The sequence below is a fragment of the Toxotes jaculatrix genome, chromosome 14 (assembly GCF_017976425.1).
Source record: "Toxotes jaculatrix isolate fToxJac2 chromosome 14, fToxJac2.pri, whole genome shotgun sequence".
NCBI lineage: Eukaryota > Metazoa > Chordata > Actinopteri > Toxotidae > Toxotes > Toxotes jaculatrix.
Window position 1 is genome coordinate 9143187 of NC_054407.1, and position 22712 is coordinate 9165898.

General features: G+C 41.8%; 3 protein-coding genes across 3 annotated transcripts; 1 reads left to right on the forward strand and 2 right to left on the reverse strand.

Annotated features, from left to right (window-relative positions):
- Window positions 1-350: 350 nt before the first annotated feature.
- Window positions 351-13098, reverse strand: si:ch211-13f8.2 (procollagen galactosyltransferase 2). Its single transcript, XM_041055176.1, has 13 exons — window positions 12851-13098; window positions 12579-12689; window positions 12000-12029; window positions 5051-5168; window positions 4778-4912; window positions 4456-4660; window positions 4167-4286; window positions 3746-3819; window positions 3548-3654; window positions 2020-2152; window positions 1737-1864; window positions 1408-1614; window positions 351-1275 (listed from the first exon to the last, which is right to left on the reverse strand). The coding sequence occupies exons 1-13, from the start codon at window positions 13096-13098 to the stop codon at window positions 990-992; spliced, it is 1902 nt and encodes a 633-aa protein (XP_040911110.1). The 3' UTR covers window positions 351-989.
- Window positions 13099-13808: 710 nt separating this feature from the next.
- On the forward strand, window positions 13809-15387 carry tsen15 (TSEN15 tRNA splicing endonuclease subunit). The gene is made up of 4 exons (XM_041055285.1): window positions 13809-13992; window positions 14102-14183; window positions 14683-14818; window positions 14917-15387. Exons 1-4 carry the CDS (start codon window positions 13918-13920, stop codon window positions 15086-15088), a joined length of 465 nt encoding a protein of 154 aa, XP_040911219.1. The 5' UTR covers window positions 13809-13917; the 3' UTR covers window positions 15089-15387.
- Window positions 15388-16567: 1180 nt separating this feature from the next.
- zgc:55943 (uncharacterized protein LOC406337 homolog) lies at window positions 16568-22711 on the reverse strand. The gene is made up of 6 exons (XM_041055286.1): window positions 22326-22711; window positions 20988-21129; window positions 19416-19495; window positions 19025-19095; window positions 18819-18882; window positions 16568-17568 (listed from the first exon to the last, which is right to left on the reverse strand). The coding sequence occupies exons 2-6, from the start codon at window positions 21076-21078 to the stop codon at window positions 17530-17532; spliced, it is 345 nt and encodes a 114-aa protein (XP_040911220.1). The 5' UTR covers window positions 21079-21129; window positions 22326-22711; the 3' UTR covers window positions 16568-17529.
- Window position 22712: the final 1 nt, after the last annotated feature.

Sequence of the window (22712 nt, forward strand, 5' to 3'; positions counted from 1 at the left end):
GTTGTACTAGAAAAAAAAGTGGCTTTGAAAGGCATGTCAATGCTGCTGAAAGACAGAAGTGACATCTTGACCCAGTAATGCACCTGAGGCTGTATCTGTACTTTAGCGTAGGCGTTGATGTGAGTGGCAGAGCTGTAATATATGATTAAAGTCTCCATCTTGAGCTTGTCTCTGTTACTGGTTCTGCTGTTTTCCCTCACCTAAACAAAATGGTAGGCGCACTTTCATGTGTTATATTTGCATGTTTCGGCCACCATGACCAAAAAACCCCCAAAAAGTCTAATTATGATGTGATAAGTTTTTCATTTTAACAATATCCTTTTTATGTAATGACAATATTTTTTTGTTCTCAATGTTATGACATTTTCTGATTATCAGAGATTTTTACAAGAAGCCTTCCATGTTATAGCATTATAACGTTTCATTTCATCTAATTATATCACTAAACACAGGCAATTATTAGACCTGTAACTGGACAAAATCAATGTGTCTCAATAAAGTAAGTTAAGTCAGTATGAGTTTTTTATTAAAACTCTATGCAGACTTGAAAATAATAGCATATAATTAGCAATAATAGCATGAAAAATATAATGTGATAAAGGTTTTTTACTAAAATGTGAAACTTATTAATCAGTGTTGTCATTGTGGAGCAACATGCTGCCGTAACTGCTGGTAGATATTACACACGTACAGTTAAGAAACAGGTGCATCTCTGGGCGTTTACTTCTTGGTTTAAGTTTAGTTTTGAACAGTTGTAACAGAGAATCTGCTAATCCTAAAGAAATGTTACCTCTAAAAAGACACATACACTGTCGGTTTGTCTGTCTTGGTCTTTACAGGTGGTTTTAATGTTTAGATAGTATTCTATCAAAAAAAAAAAAAAAAAAAAAAAATACACTTTGCACAGGGAGGGGGAGGTGCAGGAGACTAGCAGCTAATTTGTGCCCCAGGTTAAACTGGCTGTGACGTGTGACACATGTGAGTCCTCCTCAGAGTTCATCTCTGTTTCCACTGGCAGCGAGGGGAGGCACGTCACCACGAGCAGAATGAGGAGCCTCGTGGTGAATCTTAAGTTCCTCCGTTTCCTGCTGTCGCTGGTGCTTGGCCCCGTCTCTGTCCCAGTCTGTTTCCACTGCCTCATCGTCCCAAATGGTGGATGTCTCTGTGTCGCTGAAGTAGCCAGGCTCGCCGGTGTAGTGTGTGGGGAAGAGCAACAGAGGTTCCACTGAAAATGCTCTCAGATCTCTGGGCTCAAAATACTGCACATACTCCTCTCTGATAGGAGAAGGAAGTTGGTGTGGTAGAAAATAATAAAGCAGTTTCACTTCACTTTAGACTGAATACAAACGGGTCTTACTGGTATTCAAAGGTCAATATTTGTGTATATAAACCGTAGATGAGACTCACTTGGGGTGCTTGTTGAACATGATGGGTAAGAACTCATCAACAGGCAGCATTTTGTGCAGAGGTTTTGCCTGCAGGAGCTTCTTGGCCCCCTGCAGGGACAGGACATAACCCAAGGTCCAGTAGGAGTATCCTGGGTGCACAAGGTTACTGACTCCCTTTACCCAGTACTCTGGCTCCTTCACCTGCAGCCGCTTACGGCCCACATAGCTTTGGGAAGTCAGTGAGTGGGGTGTTTTGAGTTAAAAGAATTAATTTTTTTTAAAGTAAGGTTAAAATGCAAAGTGTTCAGTTAATAAAAAAATGACGGACATTTTCAAAAATTCGCTTACATCAGGTCCCAGTTGAGTCCCACTCTCTTCACATTGTCCATAATGGCCACCAGCCTGCTGCCAAACCTGGGCTCAAATCTCACATCATCCTCCAGCACAAGCACCTGCTGCAGTTCCTGCTGCACCACCTAGGGGGCGACACATGATCATCATAAACAACTTCTTCTTACTCTGTTCACCCTGCAACATGAGTACCAGCTCCAGCACGCTGTACATTGTCCTTGGACTGAACTGCACTGTTCAGTTCAAGGACAAGTGCGCCATGCACAGTGTATGGTTGTACCTGCTTCCAGATGCTGTAGTGGCTGAGGAAGCAGCCAATCTCCCCTCTGGTCAACACACGGTCTGAGTACGGGTCTGTATACCCAGGCAGCATGTCGATACCCATGGCCTGCAGCTGAGAGGAGTTCAATGCTCTGACAACACAAGCAAATGTGTGACATTATCGGTGTAGTGCAGTGCAATGCTAAAGACACTAAATCTAAAGTGGTTAAATCCACCGTTAGAGAAACTCTAGTTTTGTGTTTTCCAACACAGAGTACATTCACATTTTATCATATAGAAACAACACAATGACAGTGGTAAAAAGTAACTGAGGTTACATGTACTTATTTACGTATTTCCATTTTATGCTATAGCAATATCTGTTGCATGTATAAATGTTTATGATAATGTCAGTGGTGAGAGATGTGCTCAGATCCTTTAAAAAAGTATAAAGTTTAAACCACAGTGAAAATTTAATGTTACAAGCAAAAGTCCTTCAGACAATTTTACTTACATAAAAAAATATTACCAGCAAACTGTTAACATATCAGAAAAACTCTTTATTCAAAATAACAGATGTACAACTGTACACACTGCGTCATTAAAAATGTATTACATGCGCATTAATGTGTAAGCAGCAATTTACTGCTGTAGTTGGTTGAGTGGAGTTATTTGATTATGACTTACTTTATATACTGTTCAGCCTTCGTCTAAACAAGCCATTTTAGAATGTTCTGCAAAGCAATGCAGAACTTTGCTATGAAATCAATGTAGTTCAGCAAGTATTTTACTCTGAATCATAAAATGTTACATAAAATGGAAATACTCAAATAAAATACAGGTACCACAAAGTTGTTATAGTCATTATATTATAGGGACTCCCACTGGTTACCAGTTACTTTACAGATTCAAATTTTACATACAAAAAAATATGATGCATTTTTATAGAAGAAACTACCCAATGGTATATATAGTAGTTATTAAAAACTCTCAATGCAACGATATAATGCTGAGGTTATTCTTCACCCGTGTGCATATTCCGGTTAAAGAATACGGGGGACTCCGCTGATGTTTCTAAGTGGTTTTAATAATGAACAGTCAGGTACACTCGTAGCCGAGCCAAAAAACCAGGAAACACACACTGAGTTTACACCTTATTTTTTTCAAAAAGCCCCCCCTCGCCCAGCCATAGCTGTCTCCTAACAGCCTGATCTAATAACATGTGAACTAAAAATGCCTGACCAAATATCACAACTGGAATCAAATCATAAACAAATCCTAACATACTCTATTAATATGCATACTCTATTAGGGAATTTAGAACAGTAGTTAAAATCAGCTCCATCTGAACCTGTGTGATCACATATAAATATATCAGTAATAATATAATCAAATTATGTAAAACATACTCATAACAGTCTGTTAGGAATTTTTGTTTTGACTCCACAACTTTTTCTTGTAACTAAGTATTTTTCCATTGTGTTAACTCTTACTTCTGAACACTGTTTCCTGCCCTGCATAATGAGAACTGTGACTGTATGTCATACTTGCCATCCACAGCCTCTGTCAGTGTGGCACTGACGCCGAGGACAGCCAGAGACTTCAGCATCCTCTCCCGCCGGTCTGAGCGGCGCTTCAGATTAATCAGAAAGATCTAGAGGTGGAGCAGAATGAAGTGACTGTTCATTTAAACGTCACTCTGAAACTAGAAAACATTTGCTCAGATACTGAAATTGTATCTGCACCTCATCAAATCCCATCTTTCCTGGTTCTTTAGGTGTAGTGTGCACATGCTGTGAGGGCTCCATGGTGTGGTCAACTGGAAAGAAAGTTCACACGTTTCAATTGCATATACAGTCAATTTACATTTTTCTGGAATAGTTGTGTGGTGTCAGGGGAATTTCTTAGATCTGTTCAACATCTAACTAAGGTGAAATTGAGGGGGAGAGGGAGAAATGAGAGGCAGCGGCCTTTAACGGAGGAGTGAGACATGTGTCAGGACTGTGAGAGCACAAAAGACCAAATATGCTCACACAGACTGAGGAAATGGTGAGCAACGACTGAGGACAGAGAACCATAACATTCTTCTTCCTTCTTCTTCCTGCTGCTCACAACTCTCAATTATAAAGTCGACCACAGTATCTGCATAAAACAGTAAGAGCTTACTAAGTGCCTCTGTCAGCGTGTGGGTAAAACTTTCCTCTTCCTCCTCCAGTGTCTGGTCTTGCTTGAGGGGCACTGGTAAATATCCATAATGGTCCCTGTTGCACACGTACATCTGGACCTCTGCAGTAGAGCAGATACATTTCACCACTAATAGTCACTATATCACACGGTATGACATGAAAATGATGTAGTTGCACAAATCATAGTCTGGTCCACATGTTGTAAAGCTAATATTTAAGTGCATATTAATAATTTTTAAACTTAAAACACTTTGTGACAAGGGTCTGACCTGCTTGTCTTGCAGAGAAAGCAAATGCCATGATGTCGTCCAGGTGGTAGGGGTACTGGAGGTGAAGAGGGTGGAAGGCCAACGCTTGGCTGGCTCTGCGCCTCAAGTCCAGCAGGTAGGTGGAGTGCACCATGGGGACTGCAAAGCAGCCCTGCTGCTCCCTCTTATAGATAGGAATGTACTCTGGGGTCCGTCTGTAGTAGCCCTATGTGGATATTATTACAACTAATTAGCAATAATTTCCCCCGTTTTTAGTCATTGCTATGAGTATTGCAGAGCTGCCATGTTTTGTGTGTCTGTTTTGTTCTCTAATAAACTGTACCTGAGGAGTAATGCCACACCAGAAGTTGGAATAAAGACTTCTTGATTCCAACATGGGTGCCACAATTGTAAGATTCTCCGCCATCATGTCAGACAGCACCCGGCGGTTTGTCAGCAAGTTGTCACTGTCCACAAACTGAGGGATGAATAAATAACATGAATAGTGTAGATGACTGAGTGGTTATATGATTCAGCAGATACTGTGACAGTGGATAAATTCACCTAACAATCAGATCCACAATTCTGCTCGTCATAGTGTGTTTTACTGTCTCACCAACATGTAGTCAGCCCAGAGTCGTCTGGCAGCTCTGAGCGCTGCCTGCTTCAGCTTCATCACGTGGGTGAACCGAGAGTCGGGCCAGTGTTTTGGACCCTGCTCATCTGCATAAGAGCTGAGAGAAGGAGAGATAAACAGAATAATGAAGTGAATGTGTCAGCATCAGGAGATCAGAGTAGATCAGGTTTACTACCATTCCATTAAATCAGCGATTAAACAGTATCAAGATGGCAGATAATAAATGGAGTTGCTGCCTGAGAGTCGTTTCATTTTGTAGCAGTGGTTCACCTTGGTTGCTCCATGGGTCTCCACTCCACAGAGTGGTACAGGTGCTGAGCTCCTTTGAGCCACTCCTGAAGCATGGCTGTGCTGTTGTCCACACTGTGGTCAGAAGCTGCCCTGAGATCACAAAGAGTGTTACTGATCACTGACCGTTCGTTCGTTCGTTCGTTCTTTCTTTCTTGCTTTCTTTGCCACAGACTTCCGGGTCTTCCGCTGAAAGTTCATGAACATCATCAGGATTAACAGGCCACACACTCTCAGGTTGAATGAGAAACTGGGGGCCTGACACCCATGTCACATTCTTCAGAAATGCATCCACTTTCAAACCTCTGGAGGCCACATCAGCTGGATTACGTGCAGTGTCTACATGCCTCCACTGAGAAACCTGTGAAACCTTGAGAATTTCTGAGACACGGTTGGCAACAAAGACTTTGAACCTGGAGGTCTCATTCCTGAGGTACTTAAGTACAGAGGCACTGTCTGTTCAGAACACTGAATCCTGAAGATCCATGTATAACTCTCTCCTCCACAAGACATCAAGGCGACTGCGCCATGGTGGCAGCGATGAGCTCCATTCGAGGGATTGTCACAGACTTGAGCGGAGCCACTCTGGCCTTCCCCATGACAAAAGCACTATGCGCTTGTGAATGTGCATTATGCGACAGCAGGTAAGTCACTACTCCGTAGCCATCTTCACTTGCATCGCAGAAATGGTGCAGCTGTGCCCTTGTTGTTTCTCCAAAGTCTGAGGGCTTCAGACATCTCCAGACTTTAAAGTCCTCCAAGCGACACAGTTCAATCAGCCAACTCATCCACCTTTCAGCCACTGAATCAGGTATGATGTCATCCCAGCCGAGAGCTCTCCTGCATAGATCCCTTAGTATTTTCTTAGCTGACAACACAACAGGGCTCAGGATTCCAAGAAGATCGTAGATGGAGCTAACAGTTGAGAGAATTCCTCTCCTGGTGAGTGGTCTGTCCTTGATCACAATCTTGAACCTGAAGGCGTCTGACTGAATACACCATTCCACCCCAAACACTCTCTCCACAGATAGCTGACCTTGATCCAGATCCAACCCTTTCATATCCTGGCCTCTGTGATGTTCAGGTATCGCAGCCATGACCCCATGTCTATTGCTTATCCATTTTGTAAGCTGGAAGCCACCTTTTGCACAGATGGAGACAAGGTCATGATAGAGAGATACTGCCTTTTCCTCCGAAGCCACTGACACCAGACAGTCATCAATGTAAAAGCAATGAAGAACCATGTCCACCACCTCTTGACTGAACTGTCTTTTGTTATCTTCTGCACATTTCCTGAGTGCAAAATTGGCACATCTGGGAGAGGAAGTTGCCCCGAAGATATGCACCAGCATCCTGAAGTCAGTGAGATCTTGATTTAAATCGGCATTAGGCCACCAGAGAAACCTAAATAGATCTGCATCTCCTGCTGGTACTTTAACCTGGTGAAACATGGACTCAACATCTGCCATGATCACCACTGGTTCCTTCCTGAATCAGGTTACCACTCCAATTAGCAAACTGGTCAGATCAGGTCCTTGTAGAAGCTGAGCATTGAGAGATGTTTCTTTGAAACTCACTCCACAATCAAAGACAACTCTGATCTTCCCTTTTGTTGGATGGTAGACACCATGGTGCGGAATATACCAGATTTTTACCATCGCAGTGTTCCAGCTCCTCCTCAGGCACCCTCTCTGCATAACCTTTGGTGACCAGATCATTCATGAAGGCTACGTAGTCTGCATGGAATGCTGAGTCTCTCTGCAGCCTCCTCTTCAGGTATGAAGCACGCTGCTCAACAATTTTCCTGTTGTTTGGCATGTTGAGGTCCATGTTCCTTAATGGCAAACTAATCTAGCAATGAACATTCACAATTTTGTTCATCCACACTGCATTCAGGGAAATCCATTTTGAACTGCTGCTGCAAAGTTCCTCTAAATTCACAATTGAAACTCTGCTTACCAATAACTCTGGTTGCTCATAATCCAGTGCTCCCTCACTTTCTACTTTTAGAGGTCCATTCACAGTCCAGCCCAGCATTGTCCTGATTGCATAAGGTCCACCATTTACACTGCGAATGACTTCCAGTGGTTCCAAAGCCTCTGGAACATTTGTCCCAATCAGCAGCTCAACATCTGCATCTATCTCAGGCAGATGCACAGATCTCAAATGAGGCCATCCATGAAGATCCCTTTCAGTTGGAATATTCCTCCTGTGGACAGGCATACGCTCCTGAGTATAAGTCTTGGGCAGTTCACAAAAGTTGTCACCTTCTAAACCAGCAGCCTCCAGTCCTGAAACAACGTGGCTTCTTACAACTTTCTCTTGGCCCATAGTCCACAAGAAAATGTGTGATCTCTTTCCTGTGAGGCCTAGTTTGCACATCAGTGCCTCAGTGCAGAAAACTGCTGTACTTCCTTGATCCAGAAATGCATATGTGTTGATGATCATGCTGCCTTTCCTGGACTTAACCTGCATGTTGGAGGCCACATTTTACACAGGAAATCTGTTTTCTGCAATCTTTGCTGATGTGTCCAATACACAAACAGCCGAAACAGACACCCTTTTCTCTTAAAAAGCCTATCTTCTGTTTGTGGGTTCTTTTCTCCAACTGGGGGCACGAATCCAAAGTGTGTTCTCCTTCACAGCAAAGACATGTCCTCCTGGCTGTATTTGCTGGCTGAATTTGCTCATTTCTTTTAATCCGTGGTTGTGTCTTGTTCTCCATAGAAGCCACTGTGGTGGCAAAACTTGTTCCTTTGGCTCCAGAACGAGATTGTGGTTTGAATTTGTTCATGCCTTTATTAGTTGTCAGTGAGGGAGCATCCTGTATGTTCCCAAAGACTGGATCAGTTAAAATTCTCACTTGTCTTTCAATAAAATCGGTGATGTCACTGAATGTAGCTCTCTGGTTGCTTCTCTCTTGCAGTTCACGGGCTACAGTTCTCCATTTCTCTCTGAACTTGTAAGGCAATTTCCTTATAATGGTAAGCATGTTGGCAGGCAGATCAAGCTCATGCAGATATTCAACTCCTTCCATGGCATTAGAACAGCCTCTAAGGAAAAGGCTGTAGTCCTGGAGAGCCTTTATGTCTTCTGTCTTGATAGCAGGCCATGAAAGAGCCCTTTCCATGTATGCAGAAGCAACTTTCTGTGCATTTCCAAAGTGCTCACATAACAAGACTTTAGCTTTGACATAGCCTCTTTCTGGGCCAGTGTTGGCAACTTCTCACCAGTTCCTTAAGGTGACCCCTTGTGAACTGTTCCAGGAAATCGAGTCTGTCACTGCAGTTCTCCATATTTCTCTCCACACCATTCTCAAAAGCTTTCATAAAAGCATGATATTTTAATGGATCCCCATCAAAAACTAGGATTTCTCTTTTTGGTAATGAAGAGAGGCATTGTTGTTGCATTAAGAGTGATGTTATTTCATTTCGCTTTCTCATGATTTCCAGCATATTGTTTTGATCGTCATCTGTTGATCCAAATTCTGCATTCAAAGTGTATCCATGTTGAGTTTCTGTGACATCATTTGCCTGGTGATTCACCGAATGATGTTTGGGTTCCTTAACTGACACAGGCTCATACTGAGTGAATGAAGGTGCAGTTTTCCCTGGATGCAAACAATCATGTTTAGCTTCCCTTTGTTTCTCTGGCATTTGTGGAATAAATAAATTTGCATTAGCATTGAGAGCTTTTGGTTTTCCTTTTCCCAAATACGAGCTCATTCCATCTGAACACCTTGTGGAGCTCTTTCCACTAAGGATGCTCTGAGAACTTAACACATTTAATTTTGCCATGTGTGCTGCAATGTCTTCAAACATTTGAAGCTGCTCCTTTTTCCTTTTCAGACGTTCCTCCTGTTCCTGTTTATCTTTTAGCAGTTTCTGTTTTGCCATTAATGCTGCCAAGTCAGCCTCGGCCTTCAGACGTGCAGAAGAAGCAGTAGAAACAGCAGACTTTCTTCTAGTAGAAGAGTTTTTGCTTCCCACATTTGACACATTGTCATTTGGTTTTACGTCATCTTGCATGTCCTCTGTGCTGAGTATTGATGCAGCCTGAATTGGAACTTGAGGTTCATCCTCTGTTGGGCATTGAAGCACTTCCTCATTTATTGCAGCTGAATCAGATTGAGGATGTTATGTTATTGTGATTCCCCTGATTCACTCAGCCAGTTCATACAGTTGGAGACAAAAGTATTGGCACCCCTGTCAGTTTGACATGTTTTGCATAAAGCAAGTGTTTAATTTAACTACTTAACTACTTAAACTTGAAATATTCATTAAACTAAATGAATATTTCAAAACAATGATGTGATCAACAAATAAGAAATTATTTTGCAGTCTGACAGAAATTTTACAAAAACATAATTGGTTGGTGACAAAGGTATTGGCACTTAGCAGTTAGTACTTTGTATGTCCGCCTTTGACCTTTACAACTGCTTGTAATCTGTTCTTGTAGCTTGATATCAACTGCTGACACCTCTGCACAGGTATTTTGGCCCATTCTTGCTGGCAGATAGTCTTCAGTTCAGTCAGACTGGAAGGCTTTCTTGAAGCAACTGCAACTTTCAGATCTGCCCATAACATCTCAATTGGGTCGAGATCTGGGCCCTGGGATGGCCACTGTAGAACAGAAATCTTCTTTTCCTTCAAAAATTCTGTTGATTTTGCTGTGTGCTTCGGATCGTTGTCATGCTGAAAGTAGAAACGTCAACCCAGTAGCTGCCTTGCTGATGGGAGCATTAGATCACAAAATATTTCTTGATACATGGTGGCATCCATCATTCCTTCTATGATGTGAAGAGTCCCTGTGCCTGCACTACTGAAGCATCCCCAAACCATGATGGAACCGCCATTGTACTTTACAGTAGGCACCAGATGCTTTTCGTCCAAGGCTTGTCCTGGCTGTGTCCAAACATAGCGAGGGCTGTTAATTCAGAAAAACTCTATTTTTGACTCGTCTGACCACAGTACTTTTGAGAAGAAGCTGTCAGATTCTCTTACATACTTCTTAGCATACTCCAGTCGCATCTTCTTGTGGACAGCTCTCAGGTAAGGCTTTTGATGGATGGATCGACATCCTCTGTACCCATTTCTGCTGAGTGTTCTCTGTACAGTTTTTGTGTGTACAAATGTTCCAGATGTTTCCAAGTTTTTCCTGATATCCTTGGCTGTAAGTCCAGGGTTCTTTTTGACCTCTCGCACAACTTTTCTAGCACTTCTGTTCTCAATCTTTCTTGGATGTCCACATCTAGGCCTGTTTTCAACTGTAGCAGTCCGGTTGAACTTCTTGATAATTCCTCTCACTGTTGACTTAGGCATTTCGAACTTTTCTGCAATTTTCTTGTAGCTGTTCCCTTTCTGGTGGTCAGTTACAATGCACTTTCTAACTTGCAAACTGACTTCTTTAGACTTCACCATGATGCTTGGCTAGTGAGCAAGTGCAAGTTGAATAAAACTTGGCTGCCCCCCTTTTTATTTCTGGATAAAGCCATCTAACAACTACCGACAGGTGTGTCAACACTTAACAACCCTTCCACACCTGCCCGCATGATTCAGTCTTGAAAAGTTAACAAAATATAAAGGGTGCCAATACTTTTGTCACCGACCAATTACATTTTTGTAAAATTTCTGTCAGACTGCAAAATAATTTCTTGTTATTTGTTGATCACATCATTGTTTTGAAATGTTCATTTAGTTTGTTTCAATAAAAAATTGCATTAAACCCTTGCTTTATGCAAAACATGTCAAACTGACAGGGGTGCCAATACTTTTGTCTCCAACTGTAACATCTTCTTTAAATGTGTCGCTGTATTTCATGATGCTGGAAAACCATTCATTTTGTCTGTTTTGTTCATCCTCCATGAGCAAAGGAATCAAAACTTCATGTGACACAGTAGCATTTTCACAAAGTTGTATTAATTTTTCAAAATGGGACTGAACGTGAAACAGTTTCCTTTGTTTTCATAAGAGACTTCACTTCTGGTATGAGTGCTTTCATTTTATTCACAATGATTTTGCGTTCATGTTGAAGCTTTTCGATTTTATTTGCCCAGGCTTTGGCTGTGAGTTTGCTTTGTCTTTTCCCACACTCAATTTCAGCAGGATTTAATTCACTCATTTTCCTTGATTTCCTTTTGATTGTTTCTCAGCTTATGCATTTAAAACACATCCATTCCACAACTTGCAACATCAGCATTTATTTACACGTTTCCTCTTTTAATTTCCGTTTGATTTTCCATCCATGTATTGTTCGTGCATTTAAAACACATCCACAAACAAAAGCTAAATTTATCAAACACAGATCATCCACCTTGGACGCAGCAGCGGAGCAACATCAACTTAGGATTTACGTTTACAGCTCGAAGATAATTTCAGCATCAGAATACATTGCGCCTAAGAATCCAATCCTCCATCAACCAGACAATCGTTCCCAATAAACAATCAGCAGTTAATATACAAGCCGCGATCCTTCCATCAACCAGACAATCGTTCCCAATGAACAATCAGCAGTCAACATACAGGCCGCAATCCCCCCATTGACACAAGGCCTCCACGCGCACATCCACAGGTGAGCTCACCTGGCAGTAGTTCGCTTTGACAGCGGCTCCTTAAACTTCACTTTCACAACCAGCGCCTACCTCCATAATTTGTCTCCGATGTCTGCATTTCATCCTCTTCCTCTTTTCGTCCTCTTGATTTCGGCTCCGTTGCTCCGTCAGATGCTTATGACTGTGACTGAGATTAAAGCCTTTTTTGTTGACAAAATGTAGCGACTTCGCAGTCCTAAGAGTCGCTGAGAGACAGGAGATGGGCCCTATTGTCTGACGCGCTACAAAAAAATCCACTGACCTTTCGAACCTAAATTTGACAGTTTATTAACAAACAAAAGATGATCAACTCATGATAACGTGCTCCAAAATATAACCAAAAACAATCTCAGTGATCAAAGAAAATTAGCGGTCAACAAAAAATACGGCGTCCCACCCGCTCTCTCTCTCTCTCTCTCTCTCTCAAAAAAAAAAAAAAAAACCCAACAGGTGATATCAGCTAATATACACGCCCATAATCATGTGACCCACTAACCCCCCAATCAACATGATCACATAAACAATATCCTAATAAACAAAAAATAAAAAATAAACAATATCCCTTTACCTTACTACTAATAGAAAAAAATACATAATACATTCATGGCTCCTACAGTAGCAGTGGCTCACCTTGGTTGCTCCATGGGTCTCCACTCCACAGAGTGGTACAGGTGCTGAGCTCCTTTGAGCCACTCCTGAAGCATGGCTGTGCTGTTGTCCACACTGTGGTCAGAAGCTGCCCTGAGATCACAAAGAATGTTACTGATCACTAACTTTCTTTCTTTCTTTCTTCTACTTTTGCTTATTAATTGTTTAAGCTCTTTCAATCAAATCAGCAACTTTTGTGATTTTTCCAGAAAGATAAATACGTTTTCTAATGAACTGAATAAATGTAACTTTACCAGATGGCAATTCGGTCCTTTGGGTAGTCCAGTCTGTCAATGCATCCCAAGAAGTAAGGGAGGCTGTGCTGTGCGTTGCGTGTGAGGATGGTGATCAGCACTGTGGGTTTCAGCAGGGAGGACTCTCTCTGCTGGTCTGGTTGGAGGAGATGATCACCTGGCGGCTCCTCAGCGTCAGTGTGCAGGAAGAGCTTTCCTGCTGCTGCAATCGCAATTAATAATCTGAATCCCACAAATTCAAAAGGCATATTTCCATCAGGACACCTTTATGTCTCTGAAGCCTCAGGCTGGTGCAACTGAGAGAGAGCGAGAGGGAGAGACTCACACACACATGATAAAACACACACACACACACACACACACACACACACACACACACACACACACACACACACACACACACACACACACACAGCAGTGAGAGAGAGACTCTGAGGATACTTGATTGTTTGAAAAGTTAACATATTGATGATGTCTAAATGTTAATTAACAAAGCTGACCTAAAAGTCCATTTAGTAGCTGCTCTGGAGCTTTCTGTCATGTCACACAATCTTCATGTCACCCAGGTGTCATTAAAATATTCAAATAAACATTTTGTCTGAGTACTTCACTGACTTCTCGCCCGAGTTGGCTTAAAAAAAAAGAAAGAAAAAAGTAAAAAGATGATTTTGTGTATTTATAATAAATGAATCACTGAGAATCATTCATTCATATTTTTCTCTATTTTGCTTTTAATTTGTGAATAGATTGATGAAATGGAAAGTTAAACATAATAACAATGAGTGAGAAGGACTGAAAGGAGTTACTTATTTATTTTACAAACTAAATATATTTATTACTAAGATATTGGCCCTGAGTGTAGTCTGTCAGGCTGCTGCTGCCGGTCTGACAGGCTGCGCGGAACACAAGGTTACGAGTTTTTCCACCCGGACGACTTTCAACGTAGCACGCCGGCAAAACCTGTAAACACTGCCTACACATGCAGCGCCAGAAGCAGCAGTATGTTCTGACAGCAGACTGTGGTTAAGGAGCCGGTATTTTGCTTATAGACAGGCTAAGCAGTTGAAATGTCTCAGGCCTCAGACAGAGCTGATGTGTCAGAGAAACCTCGACCTCCGAACTGGATCCTGCACCATCCAGCGGTGAGTGTCAGAGGAGCCCTGTGCTGCGTTCACGGCTCTGGTTTTAACCATAGACTGTATAAGACAAGGTTTTAACTAATGCAGTGACCAATGTTTTTCTTTGCTTTAGTATCTGCAGATGAAGAGCCTGGAGGCTGGGGATAGCGCCCAGTTGCATGCAGCTTTCCTCGTGTATATGGATCTTGCTGAGGGTGAGTTTGACAAGATTTTTTGAAGACAGTACAGGAGCCAGTCTTTTTTTGTTTGTGGGTCATCTTGTTTGGTTGTGTGGGTAAGAGACAGTGGGTCATTTAACGGGACTGTGGTCAGGATGTGTGTTTTTATTTTTTTGTGTGTGGAGTCTTTCAACTGATCCGTTTTTTCAGAATTTATCAGCAAACACAGTGGTTTAAATTTAATTAATTTAACTTTTGTCGGACAGTGGAAAAAGTAGAACCCATAAACTTCATCTAGTGTAATTTATGTGTAAGTGTAGACTGTAAATTCTTCCTTTGTTTATTAAAATTCCCTCATTCCCAAAAACAGTTTTCTGTTTGAGACATCTCATGTTCACTCCTTTCAGTTTACATAAGAAAATCAATACAAGTGATGAGAGTCTGGCACCACATTACCTTTCCTTAGTATTAGGGACCGATGCTGTCAGGGAAGGTAAGGCTTCGACTTTCACACACTGTTTCTTGTTTTCCCCAGTGCGTCAGTGGAAAGAGGTGTCTTGTGTCAAGAGTCCTGAACTGCAGGTGATTTTGTTGGAAGGGAGGGAGAAGGAAGGGGCTCCCATCCAGACTGTTCTTCCTCTGCCTGTTCACCGGCCGCTGTGCCACAAAAGGTGATAAGACCCTGGAGAAGCTCAAGGCTTTTACTATCACAGATCATCTTCCCAACTTTTCCCAACTTATAATTGTAACCCTTCTCTCTGCTGTGCAGCATACGGCACGTGCTGGACAGAGGCTTTCCTATGCTGCTGTGTGCGGTGGCGTCTGACTCCACCCTGGTCTACCAAAGGATGACTGATGGGTTGGTGACACCCGACCCACCTGCAGGCCCCTTCCAGGATGTGGGGCGCCGGCAGCACCGAAAGAGACGACAGCAGCACTGACCACCTGGAGGGAGAAGATGATGATGATCTGTCTGATAAACACAAGGACAAACTGACAGTATGGAAGCAGGTGCAGCTGGACCTTTCCACGGTACCACTCCAGGTGGTGTATGTGGCCTGTGATTCCCTGTCAGTAAGAAATCGCTGGCTTCATCCAACCAGAGAAGCCATCAGTGATTTTCTAAAGAATGTCTACTTGTGACCCATCATCACCAGTTGCGTGTCTGTGGGTTGTAAACCAGCCGACCAAAGAGTGAGCACATGAGTAGTTTTTACAACTACCCAATTATTCACCAGAAAAAAAGGAACATTGTTTTTTTTTTTTGTCTAAAAAATAAATTAATTTTTTTTTGTTTCATAATTTTGTTAACTGCCTCGTGACCCGTCAGATTTATCTTGTGACCCCTTGGATGCTCCCAAACCTGCAGTGTTTGGGAGACCTATTCACTCTCTGAAAGGGTGCTCTTTCAGTGCAATCAGGGATGTGCTCACACAACCCTGCACTTTATGTGTTCATATGCCTCCCTCATGACCCGCAAATGGCACCTAAAGTATTGGATCTCCGGGCATCCACAGAACATTTTGGGTCCATTACAAGAGTCCAACTGCCACTGGACTGAGGCTGATACAGATACTGATATTTGAAAGTGATCAAGAGATCTGACACATAATACAAACAGACATTTTTGATAACAATCCCTTGAATGTGGTTATTAAGGAATTGTGAATAACTAAATAACTACCAGACACGGTTAACTTTTCCCTACTAAATGCAAAGTTTGCTCGCAATCATATTTTCTTATTTCCTTTAAAAATATAAGTACTTTATTTTGAAAGGATCATTGTCAGATGTAACACATGGAAACTGACGGTAACTGCAGGAAAGTAACTCATGCAGATTAGCTACAAATATCGCAAACATGGAGAGTGCAGTTTGAGTTTAGCTTCAGTTGAAAGTGGCAACAAAGGTGTGTTTAATGAATTCACACCTTTCTAAGGATTTTAGATCAGTTTGTGTAATGTGTTCAGTCATCTGGAGATGTAACGCTAATTCATTTTCCTGCTTTTGTTTACTTTTCTATTTCGGTTTAACAGACCAAAAATTTAGTAGACAATCACATTTTACAGTTGGAAAATAAACTCATCAGAGCTCCCTGGTGGACAAACGATGTAATAGCAACACAACTTAAAAAAAAAAAAAAAAAAAAAAAAATCTGATAAGCTTAAATTGCTTGATAAATATCAGCCAAAGCAGCCAGTTGGACTCTAATCCACTAATGATCCCTAAGTTTGTTTTATATGGTGCAGAACATTTACAGTAACACAGTAATGTGGTATGTATAATACCACACCTGGCTGAGCTACAATGAGTGTATTGTTCACAAATGGGTTCATCTTGCAGGTTGTTTGTATTGGCTGCACTTTCACTTTGTCCTTCCAGTTCTTTTTAAAACAACACAACAGTGTCAGGTGCGTGGAAACATTACTGAAAACACGTTTTTATTTTTCTAGAAAAACAAAAACTCAACATAGAAACTGAATACAACAACATAACACTGGTGAGCGAAATACACGATGAGGCTAATATGTGACGTTGCAGTGTCCACGCTGTAGGGTTAACATGGAACAGATACCGTAGCAGTAACCCTGCTGTTTGAGTGCATGTGTGTCTTTTTTTTTTTTTTTTTTTAAATGGTGCAGCAGTGTCTTAATGAGAGGAAGGACTTGACTACATGGGACAAGGATAACAACACTTCAACCCTGAGCCTTATTCAAAATAAATACTCTACATCAGAACAGAAACAGACATGGACAGACAAACACAACTGACCAACGTGCTGTAGAAAAGAGGTTCATACTGTGTCTTGGAATGCGGGAAGTTTCCAACCTGTTGACTTTTCAGGGAGGCATTCAAGGATGAAATATTCAGAATGACGCAGATGGAGACATCATTTTCACTTTGACTCAGTGTCCACAACGGCGCTGGTCATTTCCGCTGCTGGTAAATTTAGATTTGCAACAGTCTGTGTTTCGAATGTCTACAGGAAGTCTCAGTGACAGCCATGTCAGGAGTTATCCAGGCAGGGAAAGAAAAGCAAGTGTTCCTTTAAGATCCCTAGATTTCAGTGGCTTCATCAAGAAGGTAAACCTCAGTGTTCTCTCCCTTTGAAGAGCTTTACGAACTTAGATACTGAACCATCTTTGATTTTGGTTTCAGTCCGTTCTCTGGGTTAATCAGACGAGCAGGTTGTGAGCAGGAGGGGCAAAAAGGTGCTTGATTCAAGTCAGGAATCCATTCTTCTCAGGCGTTTACATACAAGGGACAGTGAAAACAAGACAGAGTCACCCCCCCGAACATGGTATCACATGGTACGGTCCATCCATAACATTGGAATGACAGTTCCTCTCATTTTGGGACTGATGGATACATGACCACAGTGCTATGTCATGTCCTCCTCCTCTGAGCAGTAGTCCCGGCCCTGGACATGTAACAGAGAGATGTTAATGTTCCTACATTTTTATTTGATGGCGTGTTATTTCTTATTCCTAAGGATTAACCCAATGATAACAATTTTAATGTCATTCCAATACTTACTTCCTTACTTGCTATATTAAAATGAGCTGAGGTAAATGCATCAAAAAAAACCACATGTAAAATGATGAAATTAATGAGGAATGAAATTGTCTTCCGTCACTGTCACTTTACACCAGACAAAATTCATCTAATGTATAAAAGAAAACCTTCAAAGACTCAAATTACAGCACAAAACTAAATGCAAAAGACTTTTTCTAGGATCTATTGAAAGGCATTCTGAGACGTGTTGGAAACTACAGATGGACACTGAAGAAGAAAGAATTAGACAGAAATTATTTTATTATTTAACAGATCCCATTACAACATAGACTGTTTGTCAGTACTTTCTGACATCACTACCCTGTCTGTGGCTCTTATCTCCAAGTAAATGCGTTCCTTCTGAGGACATAAATCTTTAAAAACTCAATGTCTCATAAACAGCTGGCAACAGTACTTTTTAGTATCATTAGTCAAACAGGAGGAAATGGGGCATATATTGGGAACTATTTTTAGCTGCGGATTAATACACATTTGGTGCTCTAGTGAGTATTTCCGGCAGCAGGATGGAGAATGTGGGATTGACTCAAAATAAACTACACAGCTTGTGCTCTATGAAATGAAGGAACACGTCAGCCAGTGTAACAGAGCGGATCACAGATGTGAGAGGAATAAGCAGAATAAGCTAAATCAGCCTTTGGGATGCACATAATGCTTGTTAACAGAATTAATTTATTGTTGTCGTTTCTTTTCATTTCATTCGTTGACAATAAGATAAACATAGAATAATATCGGCCTTATACTTTAATCAACAGAATATGACTCAACTGCCTCTCATGCCACAGAATAGGAAAACTCCCATAGAGGCCCTGGTCATAATTTACCCAAACCACTCCTCTCTAACCAGATCCAGTCGCACTGCAGCCCTGTCAGCAAACCATGTTTTCAACAATACTGCTTTAAATAACCACACTAGTTGAATCCACTGGACATGACAGACTGAGGCTCTTTGTGGTATCATTATGTCATCTGCTGTGTCCTCACTTGCTACAGATTTGCTGCAGTGATAGGATTAACCTCCATTGTGTCATTTGGTGGCAGGTGCGTTTTTTGCAAGACCATAAAAATCAAAAAGTGCGAGGGCTTGTCATTCCTTACCTTCTCAATCTTCTCATCCAACATCCTGAAGAATTCTTGCTGACTCTCCGAGGAGTGGATGCTCCTGCAAGGAAACACGGTGCAGCAGATTAGAGTGAGACGATGACTAAACAAAACGCACTAACACACTACTAATACACAACATGTAAATATATGATGACGGAATTTAAACAGCAAAAGCAGCAGCATCAGTCAGTGACACTTACAGTATCTTTTCATTTCCATTTGATCCTGTTTCATCCATGTGTTGACCTTTGCCAAGGAGAGCACTTTTCTCCTGCAGGACACCACACACACATAAATAAAAGTACACATGATCAACCGTCTATTAAAGAGCTGAATGGAAAATACAGCAAGAGATTAAAACACAGAAATAAGTAAACATTAGTATGTTACAATTGCTCTGTTTTTTTCCTCAATATGCTAATGTGTGCTGCACTGTGATCTAGAATCTGATCTGAACTGAACATGAAATTCATGTCATGACTATTTTTTACAAACCAGGCAGATAAACAGAAGACCATCATTAAATACAGTAAAATGTTCTATTAGAGACAGTAACTATGAAAAAACAAACAAGACAACAGAATCACGCACTGTGCTGTCCTGGCCATCCACTCCTCCCTCTTCTCCACTGATGTACTTGACTTTCTCCACTCCTTTCATCTTGTACTCATCTGTGACAGAGTGGGAGACAGAAAAGCAGAGAGGAGAACATCTCCTCTTATTAATACACAACGGCAGAGGCTGGGCAGGCAGAGGACGACCCACTCACGGCCGCTCTGATCAGCACAATCCTCCGGGTTAATAGTTCTCACAGTTCAGTACTTGGCAAAGTAATTATGTGCTTGAATTCTCACGCTCCAGACTAAATCCCCTCTTAACAATGGTTGGCAAGCAGCAAACACATGAGCTGTCAGGCTGATTCTCCTCTTTGCTCTGCCTCTCCATCTTTTCTCTCACACATGCATTGCGCCCCCCCCCCCCCCCTCCACCTCACTCCCACGCAATTGGAAAGCAAATGAAAACACAGATACGAAACATAGTAATGACGGCCTGAAGGACACATACAGTTGTAACACATCACATTAATATCGTGGGAGGTCTGATGATTGTAGCTCACAGATATTTACACCTTACTGTTAATCTGTAGCAGCTGTATTTTTTCAAACACAGCCTTATCTCACTACAATAATAAACATATAAGATTAGCCTGCATTTGTTTGGCCCATTTATTTGTATAACAGATGATGGTATCACATTCTGTAAGTGTAACTGTTTGACCATTGCACACCTACTTTTGATAGAGCACTCACTAGGGGTCAGTCTGGGCCAGAGAACAACTGCCAACATTTTATTTAATTAAAAAATAAAGTTTTTATAAATTAAGATTACACCAACACTTCTTCATTCAACTTTAGATTTAGTTTAGGTTTTTAAACTGCTTAAAATGTGATTTTTTTCTATGTCTCAGCAGTGAGGTACAGAACATTTGCTCACAAGAATTATAGTAAGAGAGATAAAGTTATGTTTTCAATATGCTTTATTTGTTTATATATAAATATATCTATACACGTAAGCTGAAACAGCTTGTGTGTATAGTGAAACAATCCACTAATAGACAGAAAATGAATCAGCAGCTATTTTATGTCACAATTCAAACCAAAAACATTTCCTGGCTCCATCTGTTGCTTTCCTCTCTTTTATATCATAAGTCACAGATCTTTGGGTTTTATACTGTCAGACGACATGAGGACAGCTCTGGGAAACTGTGATGGACATTTTATAGATCAAACAGTTACTCGATTATTTAAGAAAGTTATCCTCAGAGTAATTGCTAGTGAAATGAATTAACTGTTAGTCACAGCCCTAGACCAGATTCATCTTTAAAATGATGGCAGCACCTTATTTAGCTCTAATGGCTTGACCTTTCATGTGCATCTGCCTTTAATGAAGCTCCCATTAAGGGGTCCATCATTATCTGACATCAGGATCCAAGAGCTAAACAAGTCTTCAAAGGTTTTTTCAAAATTCTTGAAAAAATGAATTAAACTAAAGAGCGGATTATTGTTATTTTATTTTGTATAATCATATTGGTCTAAATGTGACCTAATTTGATGAAATTCTGATGCAGCAGAGTGTGTTAGAAAGTCTGCATGTCAGACTGACCAGAGAGGAGGTCCCCGTTGCTGTAGGCTTTATTCTGGCTCTCCTCACCGTTGGGCACGGCAGACACCTGCTTGGCAGAGGTGCAGCCCATCTCCTCCTCTTCAGCTGCTCTTCTCCTCACTCCTGAGCATGACAGGCGCACCTGCAGGGACAGACGCGAAGGAGTGTCAGTATACCGTTAGATATGTGTAGATCAGAAGTTCACAAACTTATTTCGTAAGCTAAGTCCACCAAGCAGGGGGGGAAAAAAGCCTCAGATCTCGGACAGGCCTCTTGATAAGGGCTTTGTCTCTGGGGAAATCATCTGAGGAGGATCAGTGGAGTGTGTGATCCCTCTGTTCATCGCAACCAACAGGACCAACCTCTTACAGGAAAGGAAGAAATCCACCAGACTCCTCTAAATTTCCATAATCAATTAGTCATGAAGCGCCACACCCTTGAATTAAAACAGACGGACATCCCGATCGATCCCTGAGAAGACAATTAAAAAAAAAACACACACACACACACACACACACAAACACACACACACACAAACACACACACACACGGTGTCGCCGGGTTGTGAGTCACGCACACGCCGGTCTGGGAAAACACCAATGAGAACGTGCGCACGGCGGTGCCAGCTGCACCGCAACAATAAGGCCTTTCAGTCTGTTAGGATGCCACTGTGCCAAGCCGCCAGGGCATTTTATTAGTAAATGAGGGGGGGTTTCTGTAGCGTTCAGGGGATTAAATTGTGGCCGCGCACAAGTACTCCCATCTCCGCCGTTATATCGGCCTGTAAGACCCGCAGCAATATGGCTAACACAACTGTGTGCTGGACCACACTACTTGGTTGCAGACTAAGTGTTTTGCATTAGGCTCTGGAAAATGCAAGAGTGACTGATCCCCATATGCGTTGGTTGATCCTTAACGCGCCGGCTGCACAGCTGAGTCCAGCTGCAGAGTCAGCTGCTCCACACTCGCCACCATCCGCCTTTGTATTATCTTTCATTTGTACGTTTATATAGATAAAAGCTGCAGCTACATCCCATATACGGTGCATCATTGGGCTGTTTTATTCAGTAGGAGGCAAGCAAATAATGGAGCAGAGCAGTGAGAGTAACATGCATTGCATTAAAAGCTTCAAAAATGTCAACCACAGTCTGGTTTCACAGCACCGGTGTAAGGTGGCTAACGATCGGGGTACCTTAGACAAATAATAATAACAACAATAGATGCGAAAAGAGAAGCCGTTCCACGGCCAGCAAGACACGCCGAGGCGATTATCACACAGACGGAGCCCAAATGCCAAAGAAACAATAGATAAATGCAACAGCATTGGGGCAAATTTACCTTTGCGTTTTATCCATGGTTCAGAGCTCCTTCCTCTGGTTTTAGGTCAGAGAGGCTTTACTCCAGACGGAGGACCCACACAGACCGCATCTGCATCTCTCGGCTCAATACAGTCATCAGCAGCAGTCGAGGTGCAGTCAGTCCGTCTGCCAGCTGTCTGGTGGGACTGCTGGAGCTCATGGCCTGATAACCGTGTTAAAGTGATAAAATAGCGCCTACTGATTATAAAACCCTGACGCGAATCAAACAACTGCTAACAAAAAATTCGACTAAAGATTTTTTCTCCCGCAGAAATTGCTATTATTCGCAGGACACAAAAGAATTCACACCGTTTCCCGTACGATTTTAGGACCATATCCTTCTTCTTTATGCGACGGAAAAAAATAG

Bases quoted from the DNA above. Each gene is read 5' to 3' on its own strand.
- si:ch211-13f8.2 (XM_041055176.1), bottom strand. From the start codon at position 13,098: ATGCCTTTTGAATTTGTGGGATTCAGATTATTAATTGCGATTGCAGCA. The intron at 4,913-5,050 runs GTGAGACAGTAA...TTCATCCCTCAG, and splicing joins TCTGGGCTGACTACATGTTG to TTTGTGGACAGTGACAACTT. The intron at 3,655-3,745 runs GTGCAGATACAA...CTCCACCTCTAG, and splicing joins GAAAGATGGGATTTGATGAG to ATCTTTCTGATTAATCTGAA.
- tsen15 (XM_041055285.1), top strand. From the start codon at position 13,918: ATGTCTCAGGCCTCAGACAGAGCTGATGTGTCAGAGAAACCTCGACCT. The intron at 13,993-14,101 runs GTGAGTGTCAGA...TCTTTGCTTTAG, and splicing joins GGATCCTGCACCATCCAGCG to TATCTGCAGATGAAGAGCCT. The intron at 14,184-14,682 runs GTGAGTTTGACA...TGTTTTCCCCAG, and splicing joins GTATATGGATCTTGCTGAGG to TGCGTCAGTGGAAAGAGGTG.
- zgc:55943 (XM_041055286.1), bottom strand. From the start codon at position 21,078: ATGGGCTGCACCTCTGCCAAGCAGGTGTCTGCCGTGCCCAACGGTGAG. The intron at 19,096-19,415 runs GTGCGTGATTCT...GGTGTCCTGCAG, and splicing joins TGGATGGCCAGGACAGCACA to GAGAAAAGTGCTCTCCTTGG. The intron at 17,569-18,818 runs GTAAGGAATGAC...TTACATGTCCAG, and splicing joins TGGATGAGAAGATTGAGAAG to GGCCGGGACTACTGCTCAGA.